The sequence below is a fragment of the Aythya marila genome, assembly GCF_965140915.1.
Source record: "Aythya marila genome assembly, chromosome: 2".
Lineage (NCBI taxonomy): Eukaryota > Metazoa > Chordata > Aves > Anseriformes > Anatidae > Aythya > Aythya marila.
This window is the reverse complement of record NC_139043.1, coordinates 34,538,274-34,556,465: the sequence shown is the minus strand read 5'-3', so window position 1 is coordinate 34,556,465 and position 18,192 is coordinate 34,538,274. Positions and strand designations below refer to the sequence as shown.

Here is an 18,192-nt window from a genome sequence, read left to right as displayed (position 1 = left end):
TTTTTTTAATGTGAGGTTTACTGAGCACTGGCACGGGCTGTTCAGAATGGTGGTGGAGTCTCCTGCCTTGGAGATACCTGAAAGATGTCAGGACATGATCCTGGACAAGCAGCTCTGGGTGGTCCTGTTAGGGTTAGGGTTAGCAGGGGCATTAGACAAGACGACCTCCAGAGGTCCCTTCCAACCTCAAGCGTTCTGTGATTCTGGGATTACTTTTTCATCTTTCTAGAGCTATTGCTGCAGATACAACACTTTCCTAAACATTGCAGGCACTTAAATTCAAGGAAAGGTAGGAGATCTGAGCTGCAAGAGAAATGCCTCATAAATTGAAATGCTTTGCTTATTTATTATAGGGAGCACTTTATCAAAAATTAGGGACTAAGAGGAGGCCAAAAATAGCTAAGACTCTCAACACATTCTGAATTAAGAGTTATTTACAACACTATAGAAACAAGAAGTTAACAATTGCTGTGGCAGGTAAAAACACAAAAAAAATCAGACCAATTTAAGACTCCTCCATATATACTTCTATATATTTATAATTTGTATGTGCATGCATCTACTTGCTTATCAGTGCTTTAAAACAGATGTTAAAATAAAATTTTGCTAAATCCAATAAACTTTGTTCCCTGAAATCAACTGGGTATTGAATCTTACTTCGCATCTATAAAATGCCATTTCTGGAGAAACAATGGTCACTGGAAAGGCTAACTTAACACACAGAAAGGCATTTCAGACATTCCCAAACACCCTCAAACCAAATGACCATGATTACAACATTCATACAGCTTGGCACCTACACACATCCTCCTTAGTAAAGGAATGCTATTTTGTACATAACATGTACAGTAAACAGTATTGTCTTTTAGAAGTTCCCTTCTTTTACAGCAAGTAGAAACCCAAATCTATTGACTTTTAAACGCACTCCAACTTTTACAGGATTAGAGAATTTGGGTTACCTCCTTTGCTACTTTTCTTTAAAATGTTACCACTAACAAGATGCTTAATATAAATACAAATATCCCCACTCTTCACCCCAAAATCAAGGCCATCAATATACAGCAGAACAGAAAGTTTGTTCGTCAACAACCTCTTATCCTGTACTATGCTGGGGAGTAGCAGAATATGGAATGGTATGAATATTTAAAATAAAAAGGAATAGCAAACTTAGATACTATATTTTATTTCAGTTCATAATTTCAGCAATGCTAAATCAAGTATTTAAATTCATTAAATGTTCAGGTAATAAGGATTTTGCCTTTAACAATCTGAAATCCTAAATACTGGACACCATCTGTTTATAGATTAGATTAGATATAGATTACATGAAAATGCATTTTACAATGATTTCACTTACTTTCCCTTTCCCCTCAAAAGCCCCTTGAAACACATTTACTTAGGGACATGGTTTAGTGGTTAATATTGGTGGCACGGGCACGGCTGGACCAGATGATCTTGGAGGTCTTTTCCAACCTTAATGATTCTATGGTTTTATTGGAAAAAAGTTCATAGGTAAACACAAACTTCAACACAAAAAAAACTACCACCCGCTGAAGAATGGAAAGATACAGTAAGTGAACCCTCTCCCAAAAAAACAACTGTAATATCCAGCTTAATACCTTTATTCTAGACAGGAGAAGAGTGAAATTACTTTAATGCAACTTGAAAGGATTAGCCAAACTTGGCATTGCAAAATATTATAAGCATATACTACCTTTATTAATTGCCTTAATATTTTAAGGACTGAAAAGAAAAAGGTTTTGTTTTTTTGTTTGGTTGTTTTTGTCCTATTTGACTACAATATAATGATTAGTCTTAATAGCAGACTAACGAGGTGTAAGTTTTAAACTAAAAAGGGTAGGTTTAAATTAGGTATTTGGAAGAAATATGGTGGTGGGGTACGGGAACAAGCTGCACAGAGACGCTGTGGATGCCCCATCCCTGGAACTGTGGAAGGCCAGGCTGGATGGGGCTCTTGGCAGCCTGGTCATAGTGGCAGGTGTCCCTGCCCATGGCAGGGGGTTGGAATTAGGTCTTTAAGGTTCCCTCCAGTCCCAACCATTCTGTGATGCTATCATTCTAATCAAGAAAACTGAAAAGTCTTTTACATTTCTGTCCCTGTCTGAAATGAATGTGCACAACTAATCTGACCATCTCAGGGTCAGGCCAGAATTCACTATTCTGATAAAACTAGCTCTTCTTTCTAATAGAAAAACAAGGTTGATACATTTTCAGAGTCAAACGTGTATGTATGAACTACATACACTTCATGAAATGGGTTATCGTTTTCATTCTTGTCCTTATTTAGCTCTGCTGGTTAGGAGTGGGGTTTAGGGTTCAATTCCAAAATAATTACAAAAGAAAAAAATGAGTGTGGTCATGCCATATGGACACAGTTAAATCTTTCAGCATTCTAGATAAAGCAGGTTTATAGCTAAGATCTTGTCTGTTTCCTTTACAGGCACTTTTTTTTTTTAAACATCTGCTAGTCGTTAAATTCCCAATAATTGGAATTGGCGATTAATGTACAAATTCTTTGTAAGAATAAATGCTTTGCAATGAAAATTTTCTTCATGATAAAATTTAAAGATGAAGTATATAGCAGACACTGAAGCTGGAAAAAAAACATAAGCAAGAAAGTGTTTTAACTTACTCCAGTAAATTTAGTACACAAATTTTCCCCTCTGCAGTCATCTCACCAGCAGATGAGACACTTCCAGTATTTGTAAGTTTATTGCTATGCAACTTTTTCCACTTGTAACCCATGGTTTTGAACAGTTAAAGAGAAATGAATTCTTATATGAACTCTTATGAGATGTTTTCTTTTCCAGATATTTTACTGAGCAAAATCCATGCACAACAATTCTTTAGCTTTACAGAGTATTTCATGGCTGCCTAGAGGGCATCTCTTCAGATGTCTGTTCATATTAAAGTGATAGCTATATTTAAGTTAACTGTTTTTTCTCATGTAAGGAACCTATTTTTATGAAAAATAAGAAAGAATGTAAGGGCTGTATAATACTAACTGCATCTCCTTATGATAAGCTACATTTTAATTTCAGAAACCGAAGAATTTTTGTAAACATCTTACAATAAGAAAAATCTTACATAATTAGTAGCACTACCATCTAAGAATAAAATATTTGCATAATTCAAGACCACAGCTAAGAACAGTCCACATCTGAGCGCTGCTAATCAAAGGTCCCAGTATTACTCTGAGATCTAGGAAAGGGCCTGGAGAGAATACTCACTGGGTTGACCAGAAAGCCATTTTGAGCCAAAGACAACAAGACCTGTTTACGCCACGGGGGAAAGAAGGTTATTGCTCTCACTTTTCATCGTTAGCAAAAATGCTAGAAGAGGGAAGGCATATGGGTTTTGCACACAACGATGGTCACAACACTATATTAATACCAACTACTTCTAATTCCAAGCATTTTGATGTTTTCTTCATAAATAATTTTAACACATTATTTCTGGAGTCTCTGAATTTTTCTTTTTCCTCTAGATCTTCCACGTAAAGATCTTACTCTTCCAATAAATCACTGTATGCAGAAGTTAGATTATACCAAATACGCTACATCTGCTTTCAAGAACTCTTTCAAGTCCTTTAACAACACATACCAAACATAAAAGCCACTGCTGATACCTCAGATCCATACTCAATGTTCACACAGTAGTAACAATTGTCATATTCCCAGATTCTACTCAGAGCAGCAATTTGAAATACCTTAGCAAGTGATCTTACAATAGGGTTTTCCATAATTCCTTTGAGAAAAATCAGGTCTATTTCTTCAGCGCCTGTTGAAGTCGGCAGATCAGTAAGGTTATCCAGTACCTGCTGCATGGCTGCTGGTAAGAGGGAAAAAGAAAAAAATTACGTAAGTACCGACCAAAATAGCCTTGGATAAATAGCAAAAACTCTGAAAAATACCACAATATTAAAATTAGAAATTTTAAGTAGCCAACTGCATACTGAGAGCAGTGGAAAAAATGGAAAACTACTTTCTTATTATAATTAGAAAGATGGAGGGGAGGTATCTATCCAAATCCTTATCACAAGCAACTTAAATCCAGAAGCAGCACATTCCTTTTAACATTCACTACTACTTAAAGACTGAGGAAAAATCATCAAGTATAAACTATGTATATGATATGCATAATATTGCAAATACAATAAAAGCAACTAATTCATGTCTGGTTTTGTCTAATCTTACTTTCAGATAAAGTTTTCAGCCCTTATGCACACCAAACACCTGCAAGTTTTAAAATGTTTTGTCTTTTCCAACCTAAATGATTCTTGTTTCTATCCCCAACAGTCACTTACAACCTCCAGTTCTGACTTCCTGCACTCTGTGTAAGTGGTGCAGATGCTAACACCAACTGGGCACCACTGCATGCTGCATTGGGAAATATATCCTAGAACTTGAAATATATTTTACCTGCTCAGTGGAGGATTTCCTGGCTATCTACAAACTCACAGAGAGAACTATGGCAACTTGGGTTGACAGTGAGCAACGGTGCCAATGAAAAAGCCTGTAAACCCTACCATCCCAGCTGTCTTGTCCCACAATGTCATTTATGATGTGAATGATGAGAATTTATTGTATAACTGTGTCCTTCAACCCTTTTATTTAAGATGAAGTCAAATAAAATAGATTTTTTTATGTTAGGCAGCAGGTCCGATATGTCCACGTACTGCAGAATTCTTGTGCATTTGGGCACGTAGCCCTTAGCCATTTGTGCAGTAGCTTCCCAGGCTAGTTCCAAGCTTGCAGAGATGAGCATGTGTAAGCTTTGGCTATGCACAAAAGGAGGCAGCACTGAAGGAAGTTATGATGTCCTTCACAAGGCAAACGGACATTTTTTTCCATCTTTTCCAACATACAACTAAACATTCTCATCTTGTTAGTATTATCTTAGTGAATAACCTATACTCTTCTTGTTTTTAACAGTATTCTTTCAAACTCCCGCAGAGTTATGTTGCATGCTCAGACAGACACATTCACAGGCCCACTAAAAATTTTCTGCCAAGACCTTCAAGAAGCTAAAAGTACTAGAAAAACCACTGTGTACTGCAGTGCTCCACATGCTGCACAGCAGTATACATCAAGACAATCAGAAAGCCTATATGCTCCTTCTCCCACACAAGAATTTACCCTTAACTTTCCTCGTGGCTTTATAATGAAAGCCATTATGAAACACAGCAAAGTAAGAGCACAAACAGCATTTCTCAACACCTACTTTCTAATTTGAATGCTTCCTAGAAAACTCCATTTCAAGGAAATATTTTCTGGCTGTGCTTGTTCCCAAGTGGAACTGACTTTTCAGCAATCAAATAATCTTATATACCACATTTTAACCACAGCCCTGAATGTCAGAAGACTTCATTTTTTAATAATTTTAACCATACTTCTCGCTTCCAAAAAGCGAGTCCTCTGTGAAACCATGAGTAGGAAGGAAAATGACACTTACATTATGCTTTCAGACTTTGAGGCAATACTGTTTCTACTTTTTTAATAGACAAAGTGCTGTTAGTGATCACACATTGCATAAAGTCACCAAACCAAACAGCTGAATAAAATATAATACCACTAAGTATCTTTTTTTTTTTTTTTTTTTTTTTTTTTGTTAAACCAGCTATAAGGTAAAGCAATAATTTGGTGTGTGAGAAAAATTTTAAGAAGCTTCAAAAGAGATTATACAGCTGTTACCTGGTACAGTAACAGAACAATGTTTATATGGTTAACTTCATTGCTTTATGTTCACCTGGCAAAAAAAAAATATATTTTTTTTTATTAAAAAAATCTGACCACAATCAAATTTTGTTTTGCCAAAAGTCATCAAAAGCATCTTCGAACAGGAATTATGTTATTTTTTATTAAAAAAAAAAAAAAGAAAAGGCAATAACACATGGAGAAGCAGACAAGCTTTTTGTGATGGACTAGGCTAAGCACTTTCATCTCACTTTTGAATTTACTATGCAAGTCATGGACCAACTTCAAATGCAGTTCCCAGTCAATGTGAAATGCTAATATTTGCTCACATGTAAAAATAGCTTTGAAAGTTTAAGCAATATATTTACCTACATATGCCTTTGATCTTCATACATGTATTTTCAAGCAATTTGATTTCCCCACAGACAGTTTAACTGGGGAAAGGAGAGGAAAGGGAAATACACTTTGATAAACGTGATAGATCCAACAGTCCCTTGTTTATTCATTCCTAGGAAAAAGTCTTCCTAAACTACCACCAGCAGGAGATGCATTGTCTCCAGGTTTAATTATAAAGCTCTTTCAGAGCAATGTAAATATACACAGAATTTCAAGTAGCGATATTAACTGATACTTGAGTTCTTTCAGAAAAGTATCCTCTCTTTGGAGCAGCAGGGATGAAAGCTGAAGATGTAAATACTCACAAAGGGAAGTTGCACTTAAAAGATCAGGTCCCACTCAGAAAGAAATGGAACTAAGGAGTTTAGAGATCATCATACCTAAGTATCCTCTCAAACACTGCCTTTTGAGCCTCCCATCTCTTCTCATCTGGTAAATCTGCCCTTGAAATGTTGCTAGAGGTTTCTTGCTGGAGGAGGCAGAAGGGAAAAGATGAGCAGAACTTAAATGTAAGTCAGGCATGTGAGAACTAAGAACTACAGCGAACAAACACATAGCCTGGTAAACCACCAAATTGCATAAGCCTGGTTCTTGGGAGTGCTTTGGTGCCCAATAGAAAGGAATTGTCTGCTTTTCCTTCAGGGGAATTACCCACTGGGTGTCTTGCCTCTCTCATCCCAGCTTTTAGAAGAAAACTGGTGAGAACAGCCTAACTTTGAGAGCACTACAATTTACCACATTCTCCCTCCAAAGACGAGCTTTTATCTATATCTGTATCTATTCCAAGATATATCTATATATATTCCAAGACCCATCTGGGTAAAACTTCAAATTCTCATCACAACAAAAGATTTGTTTTTGCAAGGACAACAGGTACTAAGTATGGTTAACAAAACCAACTAGGAATACAGACATTACAAGAAACACACCTTGACAACAGCCTCCAGACAGAGCAGTCAGAACTGAGCAGCAGAAACAGGCTTTCAGCTGAGACAAGGTGGTGAAATAAAGGGACTCTTAGGGAAAAGTGACAACAGAACCAAGTTTGAGATAGGACTCCTGTGAGGAAATGAGATTACACTCTCCTCTCCAAGCCCCTGGCTTGGTAACAGGGAACACACCCACGCATACAACTGATTTCCACAGTCAATTTTCACAGAGCATCTTCATAACCATAGAAGGATGAAAGCCCCGAGCAAGACTCAGCAGGAAAGTACTACTCTGCTGTGTACACACGCTGAACGATTTAATCCTGCTACGTATTTGACTCCACACTCAGAGCAGCCAGGTCGCCATTTGAACCCCATATCAGAAAGGGAAAGGCAGATGTGGGGGGAAGGCATGCTGATTGATCTTCGGAGCAATCACTGGGCATCCTGAGGCAAAACACTACAAAAATCCCACTTAGGAATGTGAAACTTACTAACCAGAATTAACTCCTCCTAAATTCACATATAGCTCTTCAGATAGCAAAGAATTCTGCTGCAAAGGTTTAATCTATATACTTTACCTTACAGTGGTGAATTCAGATCAAACAGAGGTAAAATATGCTATGACAGACTCTTCCCTTCCAGCGCTTGGAGGAAAGGCAGGTTTTCAACAAGCTCTCAACTATGATTCTTCCATCAAATTTGATATTTTTTTCAGCGCCTAATTCTTGTCTAGATTAATTCTATGTAGAGGGAAGAGGAAGCATACATTTAAATAAATTTTCCAGATTTGCAGACAGAAGACAAACGTCTCACTCACAGAGGAAAATGAAAGCTTTCTAGAGTGAATATTTTGCACAGACTTTTTTAGCTCAATTGCATTTTATTATTCTCCAAGCTTACAAATCAACAGGGAACTAAAAGCAAATTATGTATAATATACTGAAATAAACGTATGCATATTTATTTTCACAACCTACTAGTTCTTGCAGGGAGGTACAGTGAATACCTCCAGGACCATTTGTGAGGCTGCTGCTTCACACAAAATCTAGAAAGCTAGATTGAAGTCTTGTCTCATACACAAACTTTGGGACCAAGTATCTTATGTGACTGAAAGCCTTTTCAAGATGGAAATATCCAAAAGAAAAGTTTCACAAGACACCCAATATGCACAGACAAAAGAAAAATTGATTTGGCTAGCCTTCGGTTAAAGGCTCATGCAGCCTTTAACCAGTGACAGCTGTTTCCATTTCTTCCATTGGTACTCGTGGTTTTAAAGAAATGGATTTCTGCTTTAACACACTGAAGGAGAAAAAACAAAAAAAAAGTTATTTCGAATCGGCCACTTCTCACCCCAGTTACAAATCCAAACATTTTTTGCAGCCTACGCTTGAGAAAAGGAATACCTATGAATAAATTACCATTTGGATCTAGTACAAACAAGTTCATTCACTACCAGACTACTCACTAAGAATACATGAAACATTGACAAAGCTCTCCATTTCCAGATAAAGTTTCAGAAGCCAGGATAAAGTAAAAAGCTCTGGGAAAGCACTGTGTAGTAAGCACATACAGCATTGTGGTTGCATTGCCACAGCCAGCTGAGTTCACCAAGCAGAGAGCACATTTACAAGTGCCTCCAGACGAGCTACACAAATGCTGTAGGACTGCAGTTTGGTCCCTCTGCCATGCCCAGATCGGTTGCATAATCCCACGCAAAGTATGCCTGCGTTGTTTGCTGGAGTCAGGTACAGTGATCCCTGAGCTCTCGAGCACCCACGAACCGTGCACCTACATCACCAGGAGGCTCCGTCCAGGCTTGCTGACAGAAAACTGCCAAGCAGGGAGCGCTGGGCTGGGGCAGCTACAGTCCTATTAAAAAACAACTGAAGTATTTCTGGGCTGCACTCCACTGGAACATCCTGGAGGCACCTTTTCTAAACAGGACCCTGTTCTCATTCAGAAACTAGAGTGGGCCTACCCTAGAAACACAGTCAGATCGCTTCATGAAGGAAGCTGCTGGCTGCAGCATGCGTACCTCATCCCTCACTGCCCCATCAGAGAAATGAAGAGCATGCATGGCTGTGAATTAGGAAAGAAAGAACAGTCTAAACTGCTAAGACCCAATGCTCCTCTGGAAATTCAAATTCTGCTCACTGAATTTTTGCATGTTGAAAAGAAATGACAAATTATTAAAATGATTTTTCTTTACTTCATTTTCTCCACATCTTCTGACAAGCTGAGATCGAGCTATTTTAGCATAACTATAAATAGACACTCAAGCAGCCCATACCCTTATCAAACCCAGCCCAAGTACATCTTACTTGCTCATTTTTGGTCATGACTCTTAAGGTCACGAATGTTACCAGGGAAAAGCAAACACTTCCCATCCTAAATACTACAGCCCTACTTCTTTCAGGTTATTCGGTTTATCTACAAAATCAAGAAGTGCACATTTTGTGATGAACAGATGGACCTCACAGCTGCATCTTTTGGATAGAAAAGGACTGTTTAAAAAAAATTATTTCAGTAGAGATAAAAAGGGAACAAAGAATCACACTTCCAAAAAGAGCTGAATTAAAATATTATTTTTTATTTGCAGAGAAATAACATGACCAACAAGAAGACCTTGCCAACAGATACACAGAAATCCAGTATTGAGGAAACTGTATCAGAAAATGTAAAGAAACAATCTCAATAGTAAAGTACAAAGGCAAATGGCTTAACCTGAAGCTCACTAAGGTTGATGTTTAGATGACAAGCCCGTACAGGTGTTTAAAATGAACAAACCTTGGTAATATTTGTTAGAGAAAGGCTGTTGCAAGCTTCAGGCACAGATGAATTTGGGTTAGAAACTGGCTGGATAGCCGGGCCCAAAGAGTCGTGGTGAATGGAGTCAAATCCAGTTGGAGGCCAGTCACTAGTGGCATTCCCCAGGGCTCGGTGCTGGACCAGTCCTCTTTAATATCTTCATCGATGCACCCTCAGTAAGTTCGCAGATGACACCAAGTTAGGTGCGTGTGTCGATCTGCTTGAGGGTAGGAAGGCTCTGCAGGAGGATCTGGACAGGCTGCACAGAAGTGCTGAGGTCAACTGCATGAAGTTCAACAAGGCTAAGTGCCGGGTCCTGCACCTGGGGCGCAATAACCCCAAGCAGAGCTACAGGCTGGGAGATGAGTGGTTGCAAAGCTGCCAGGCAGAGAAGGACCTGGGAGTATTGGTGGATAGTCGGCTGAATATGAGCCAGCAGTGTGCTCAGGTGGCCAAGAAGGCCAACAGCAACCTGGCTTGTATCAGAAACAGTGTGGCCAGCAGGGCTAGGGAGGTGATCGTCCCCCTGTACTCGGTCGGCTCTGGTGAGGCCGCACCTCGAGTACTGTGTTCAGTTTTGGGCCCCTCGCTACAAGAAGGACATCGAGGTGCTTGAGCGGGTCCAGAGAAGGGTGATGAAGCTGGTGAGGGGCCTGGAGAACAAGTCCTACGAGGAGCGGCTGAGGGAGCTGGGCTTGTTCAGCCTGGAGAAGAGGAGGCTCAGGGGTGACCTTATCGCTCTTTACAGAAGTGGTGGAGTCACCATCCCTGGAGGTCTTTAAAAGACATTTAGATGTAGAGCTTAACAATATGATTTAGTGGAGGACTGTTAGTGTTAGGTCAGAGGTTGGACTTGATGATCTTGAGGCCCCTTGTCCACAAATCCAGTCATTTTATGTTGTAAGTCGCTATAGAACAATTAACTAGATCATAATGCCCAGCTTTTATTTTCCAGTGCAAATTTACTATTTGGCAGCAGAAATTGTGATAAAAGCAACAAGCAAAGCTGCATGCTACCATCAAGCAAAATATAACTCATTCTTATCAATCTAGAAACCATACATCATCTGCTGCACATATTACTCACAGTAGCACGAATTCTTATCGGACACAAATCACGTGGGTCGTACCCCAGAGATCAATTTACCATCTTCATTAAGGACCGGGATGTTGGGGCAGAGTGCATCCTCAGCAAGTTCACAGATGACACAAAACTAGGACGAGTGGTTGATGTACCAAAGGGTTGTGCTGACATTCAGACGGACCTCAGCAGGGTGGAGAAATGGGCTGAGGGGAACCTCGTGAAGTTCAACAAGGGGAAATGCAAAGCCCTGCACCTGAAGAAGGAGCAGCCCCAGACACTGGTACACTTCAGAGCTGCACAGCTGGAAAGCAGCTCTGCCAAGAAGGACCTGTGGATGCACGCAGGTGGGACAGCACAATGAAGATGCGCCAGCAAAGTGTCATTGCAGCAAAGAAGATTAACAGTATTCAGGGCTGCATTAGTAAGGGTGTTGCCAGCAGGCTGAGGGAGGTGATCCTTCCCCTTGGCTCAGCAGTGGTGAGGCCACACCTGGAGTGCTATGTCCAATTCTGGGCTGCCCTGTACAAGGGCATGGGCACACTGGAGATAGTCCAGTGAAGGGCCATGAAGGTGATGAAGGGGCTGGAGCATCTCTCCTGTGACAAAAGACTAAGCTGGGACTCTTCAGCCTAAAGAGAAGGCTCAGGGGGAATCTTAATCCAGCTGGATTCAGTCCTGGACAGCTGCTGGAGCAGGGGGGTTAGACCAGGCCCTCCTAGCTTCAACAGTTCCCTAACTTTGTAATTACTTTCTGGTATTCTTCACCCAGATGGAAAGCTATGCCACATAAATATTACCTTTAAATAAATACTGGTAGCCCTTATTGTTAACTATACTGAAATGGAAATCTCTGCTCTTTCTGTGATATGCAAAGCCTCAGTTTAAACCCACAAACACCATCAGCTCATTTACAGATGCCTGCGTTTCTCGAGGGCATCTCAGGTGACACTGAAAAAGCTATGCTGTCACCGGTGGGTTTAAGCTGAATATAAGAATTTTCACAACATTAAAGTAAACAACAAAAAAAAACAGACCTATGCCACCACATGACTAATTAATGAAATACTAAATCGCTAACATGCTATTTTACAGCTTCTAAATACTGTAAATAAATTACTTCTTTTCTGAGAATTTCTGAGAAGGTTATATGTTGCTATGAATATATAAAGCTTTTGCTGTAGCTGAATATTCATGACTATTTGTGTTGATCTTCCCATGGGGTACTACTAAGAAAGGAGGCAAGTTTTGAAATTGCTTCCATTTCCCCTCTAAATTTTATATTATATTACACAACTACAAGAAGGCATAGTTTAAAGGAAACCACTAAAAAAAAGTAATCCAGAAATCTAGATGTGTTTGAGGCAGTGGAGGAACAGGAGCTATTCCGTACCTCTGAAAGCCTCTACCTATAGTCCAGACAAGTAGGACAACATATATAAAAGCTTCCATTGCACGAAAAAAATTAAGCATTCCAGTATGCCAGAAGCTAAAACCTCTGTCTTGTGCCTCAAATTATAGTCGTATTTGAAATAAAATGCAGAAAAAAATGAATGCAAAAGCTTCAGTCACCATACAGCACAATCTACAGTGGGTAAAAGCAAGTCAACTGAAAGCTTTAACAAAAGGCTGCAATAAATTATTTCATTTTTTATAAGTGTTCTTACTTGGCAGCTGCAGATTTTAGGAAGGTATGTATTGATGTCACACAAGCCTAGTGTGATTTAAATGAAAACTAGCATATGTCCAAGAACAGAGTTTGGTTTTGGTGATCAAAGAATGTATTCCCTTCATGCTTTAACTACTTTAGTACCTCAGATACTAAGGAATATTTTTAGCTGATATTTTTAAAGGAAGGCAAAAAGCATTTGGTGGATATGCAGTCTAAGATACAACCTTGTACCCAAAGCTCCAGTACAAATTCAACAAATTCCAGACGGGCATCCTGCACTCCACTCTTAGCTGATACAACAGGCTGAACATATTCCACCACACCAATCATCGTCCCTGGTATTTTGCAAGAAGCAGCTGGATGAAGAAATGTGTATTCTCTGCAGTCACATCCACAGGCAGCTAATGCCAGTATTTATAGTTCAAAATGCCAGCATACCAGATGCAGCAAAATAGCACATCTTTTGCAGTATGCTTTTCTTTTGTGTTTTAACTTTTCAGCTCTAACACATACCCTTTTTGAATCAAAGCTTCCTGCCTCTGTATTTCTGTCACAGAACTGACTGACAGAATACTAACACCACAAGTACACCACAAGTAAAAGCTAGTCATATACCCAGGAGCAGGTTATGCGTAACAAAAAATAAATGATTCAGTTTATTGTACTATTTTTCTCAGTGGAAAAGTTAAAGTGAAGACACACAGAACCATCTATCACGCTGATATCCTAGCTTTATCCCAATTCTGACTGGGAATTGGGAATCAGCGAAGAGACCTTCCTAAATCAGATTCCTTCTTCGTGCAAATATTAAATTTAGTCCTGAAGAAAAACAGTGAATGGTCTTCCAAAGGGAAAGGAGAACTCCACTTTGGATGTGTTACACACCTTTAACCTAGACTGGAGACCAGTCAGCACTGTCACAGTGGGTGAAGGTGAGCTGTGAGCTGCAAGTTCTGCCCCACTTCTAAGAACAGACAGACCAGCAACAACAGAACAGGCAGCTCAAGTTTTGTTATGAACACACATAAGAAGCATTTACATTTTCATCTAGGCACGCTATGTAGGAATATTTCTAAAGGAGGAAGCTAAAACTCACACGGACTGTAAGGTGCTCTATTGACGATGTGAATGTCGAGGCTCAGAACAATGCCTATGTCATGTGCTAGTTTGTAGCACGCTTTGCGTGGTTCTGCAAACAGGACAAGGTATCTTCTAGAATATAAAATTAGGTACTCTATTCACAGAAAAGTAACAGCCTTGTGTACAAGTAGCAGCACTCTTCCAGTCCCAGCACCTCCAGAGGATCCCATGAGGAACCCAAACACTGGAGATCCCACAGGCTTCCCTGGAGGCTGCATCTCAGGGGTCCTTGGGTGCTTCTGCCTGAAGGCACCTGAGCACTCCCATCACCTAACAGGCCATTCCCTTAATCTTGGTCAGCTTGGTCAGCATTTAGCTTAAGCTGTTCTGCTTCCTATTCTTAAGGTTTTTTATAGCTAGGAAATAATGCTTCAGCTTTCATTCCCCTAACGTAAATAAGGAATTTTCTCCTCTTCTGTGTCATAAGGAAAGAAGCAAGCCTTACATAATTTCTCTGTACCCGTTCCAGTCTGCACCTTCTTCCAGCATAGACAGTCCAAATTGTGCAAAGTACACCAGACAGGAGTCTCGGGATTGCCTTGCACAACAGCTTTAATATTTCCTTCCCTACTGATATAGATTGATGATGTGATCTATGGTTTTACTTACAGTTACCTTATGCTGTCAGCTCAATCCACTGGTCTGACACACAATAACACAAACGATCTATTTGAAACTCTGTCTCCTTCAAACCTTAATTTGTAGCTGAACTGCCCTTTTCCTTAAGTGCAAAACACTGTATCTGTCCCACTACTATTACTCTAGGCTTCAAATCAGTTTCTTCACACTTTTTTTTGATCTTCTCTTGCTCCAGTGCCAGCTCTAAGACAAGGAACTCCACCAGAAACCGTCTTTCATCCAGACACTGCTGCTGCTTTTAAGACTGCCAGCTGCTACAGGTTGAAGCTGAAGCAGGACACATTAAGGCATGCTAATGATCAAGAATTTTATGGCAAAAGGTTTTGATATTCAGTGACATAAAACTGTATTAACACATTCTCAGACTTATTTCACAGCAACAGCAGAATGTTTTTGAATGTAAAAACACAGCACTTCCAAAAACTGACTGTCCCATCACAATGCAGCCACTCCAAAATCTACCCCATGCCCTTTCAATACATCACACCCATATATTGACACTTCATGCATGCCCTGCTGCAGCTTTATATTGTTGTGAAGTATTAGTTGAATTATCACTTCTAACCTAAAACACATTTTATGTTCTATTGCAGATGCTGGAAAAGCATTTGGAAATTGCTCAGATTAAAAATAAAAATAAAAAAATAGTCAGGAACAAGCACAAAATAAAGGCCCTTTAGAAAGGAGTCGAGGAGTCGGACCATCTCAGTACATTTTTTTGATCAAAAAATGAAGTGACTCGAATTTGAAATAGAAAATATATTTGGTTATTATATGATTCCTACTCCCTTTTTCTAGAAGGAATAAAGACCCATCGTGCATGACTGTTTATGGAGGAGTTCACAGTTAATTCAGAGGGCCATGAGGATGATTAAAAAGCTGGAGCACCTCTGCTATGAAGACGGGCTGAGGGAGTTGGGCTTGTTCAGCCTGGAGAAGAGAAGGCTCCAAGGAGATCTTATAGCAGACTTCCAGTACCTAAAGGGGGCTACAGGAAAGCTGGGGAGGGACTTTGTCATGGGATGTAGGGATAGGACAAGGGGTAATGGCTTTAAACTAAGAGGGGACATTTAGATTAGATATTCTGAAGAAATTCTTTACTCTGAGGGTGGAACAGGTTGCCCAGAGAAGCTGTGGATGCCCCATCCCTGGAGGTGTTCAAGGCCAGGCTGGATGGGGCTTCAGGCAACCTGGTCTGGTGGGAAGTGTCCCTGCCCCTGGCAGGGGGTTGGAACTGGGTGGTCTTTAAGGTCCCTTCCAACCCAAACCATTATGTAATTCTATAAGCCCACTTAATTTCACTTCAAGTTTCTGCCTGCAAAGCAATGTGTGAGTGAAAAAATTAAGACAGGAGTGAAACTGTAAAAACTAAAATTTACATAGTCTCTGGACCAGGATCTCAGTTTTCAGTTTTAGAGCACCACCTTGTACATTTTCCAGAAGTTTGTTAAGTTCTTGTTAAGAAGCTGCAAAAGCAAGTGGCTAAATTAACAGTTTTATAGTTCGGGATGAGTTGCAACAGAAAAAGGAATGTTTTATTTACTACCCTTGTTATATGGCGACAGTTCTTGTTTACTCTAGGTAAAGCCTTACCTACAAACACTAACAAACACACAGAAGTTTCCAGAACATACTTCTAAAAAGTTCTAAAAATATTAATGATGTTTTGAATAGAAAACGGCTTTTCCAAATCTGTTTGCAGAACAACATTGCTGACATTTTTTTAAATGGTGAGAAACACCATGTAAAACCTTTTGCACCTTAATACGGAAATGGCAAAACATGATGGCATGCTAAATGCTTACTGGACCTGCATTAGTGCCCCTAACACACCTGTCATTTGAAAAACACACTTCCTCAGTAAGCCTGTGCAAAACTTTTCTTTTAATTAAATGCAGTCATGACTTGCACAATTACCTATTCATTATTCTCAACAGTTATCTTCCTTCAGTCCTATGAAGTGTGTGTTCAAGAACCCTGCAGAAGGAATAAAAAGATCACCTTGACACTCAGGGAACTGAATAATTCCATGGATTAAGTCACACTGCATTTAGTTCTGTGTTTCATCTCCCAGACTACTTCCCCACAGTACACTGCCAGAATTTATTTAGGATCACAAATGCTTAATTAAAAGGGTGAAATTCAATTTCAATTTCAGAATATCTGTGTGCCACAATGAGGGAAAAGGTTATTTTTAGTGGTCTGGGGACAGCTTACATTAAGAACCACGTTTTTAAGAAAGTTACTACTTTGAATGTTCACCACCTTCACTTTTAAGTCATTTTGTAACTTACTGCTGTGAGCACTGAAAGGCAATTTTCTGTATGTTACAGGGTAGAAGCAGACACAGGAGCTGCAAAAGGTACCTTCAAAACAGCGTTACACACTTGTACCTGTGATGCATACTGACAAGTATGAGATTTTCCACTCTATTTCCTCAGAATACTAAGTTTGGTTTCATCAAGTTTTGCACATGAACTTCTGGATTTTCAGCCATGTACTTGGTCATCCTAACTGATGCAAAAAAGGGAAAACTTTTAAGGCTTACAGTGAGTAACTTGTGATTGAATAGTTTGCAGTCTTCTAATTACACAATGAGTTTTAAACGCCTTTCCATGCAACTCTTCCTTTTGAAATGGGGATACTAGATGACAGAAGCTTGAGGACATAACTGACGCGTCAGACTAGTAGAAGGGTTGCAGTAAATGACAGGGAAATAAAGTATATTTCATGCTCAGAAACATAATAATCAGCTTTCTACATAAACAAAAATCTTGCTTCCAGCAACTATTGATGGCTTCATTCTCAATGCCCGAAGAATGTAGTTAAATTAAGTATGAAGTACTTACTTTCAGCTTACTTTCAAGTTTACTACCAGAAGATTGAGAAGTTAGAAGCACGTTATATGCCCAGATGTAATCTGCTGCTATCGTACTGAGCCCACACCATTCGGCATGAAAGTATGCAGAGCCTAATAAGTCCTGCAGTGGAAGGCAGTCACCTCACTTCAGTTTCTTCCTCTTCTTTGATAGCAGTAACCATTCAAGTACTTGCTTCCAGCCACCCACATTACAGAAATCACTCTCTCAATTACTGTAGCACGAGCCAAGTCCTGCACATCTTCAGTTCATTTACTTTCCTCTTTCAAAATAAGTTCTGGCAAATGAAGTGAGAGCTGAACTTTCCTTCTTGGACAGTTCACACCACTGCAAAACTTAATCAAAGAGCACAGTCTATTTAAGGTACTTTCCTAGACAGGTAAATAACTAATACCTGAAAGTAGAAATGTTTAAAACTACAGCTTTTACTTATATATCATGATCTCTTTTGTAACATGCATTTTGTAAAAATGAGGCCACGATCAAAGTTGTTTTTCTGAGTTTATGTGAAACATAAGAAAGCCTACAGAGGGGAAAAATAATAAAAAAGGAACTTTAGGATCATTTATTTCTAGACTCCAAGCTGCAGTTGTCGTTTCTTATAAGCAGTTCATACATATCCTCCTGGCATGCTAACTCTCTTCAATCCCATTCACAGTGAACTAGTAAAAGCCACAGACTCTTGGCTGTGACCCACGTCCTTTGTTCACTTCTTCCCATTTCTTAGGGGTCTCACAGAAGGGGGGTAGAAAGAGAGACGAGAGGAAGATGTTGGTATGAGCAGTACCTCACTGAGGGATGAACCCCACTCATTTTTTGACACTGGAATCTCTCAGATTTGCCCAAGTTTCTAGGCCCAGTGACTTGGGTATCAGAAGTCAAAATTACTTCAAATATAACTCCACCAACAGAAAAGTGGAGAGGACTC

At 39.6% G+C, this 18,192-nt stretch overlaps 1 protein-coding gene across 6 annotated transcripts in view; it reads right to left on the bottom strand.

Annotated features, from left to right (window-relative positions):
• Nucleotides 1-18,192, bottom strand: part of PALS2 (protein associated with LIN7 2, MAGUK p55 family member) — a 56,946-nt gene that overhangs the window by 22,987 nt on the left and 15,767 nt on the right. For 2 of the 6 annotated variants that reach the window (XM_082752531.1, XM_082752533.1), the window contains exon 2: nt 3,731-3,852. In XM_082752531.1, the coding sequence (XP_082608657.1) occupies nt 3,731-3,847 (117 nt within the window). In that variant the 5' untranslated portion in view covers nt 3,848-3,852. Of the gene's footprint in view, nt 1-3,730; nt 3,853-6,493; nt 6,583-18,192 lie in introns of all 6 variants that reach the window. The other 4 variants (XM_082752530.1, XM_082752529.1, XM_082752534.1 and 1 more) reach the window with 4 other exon arrangements.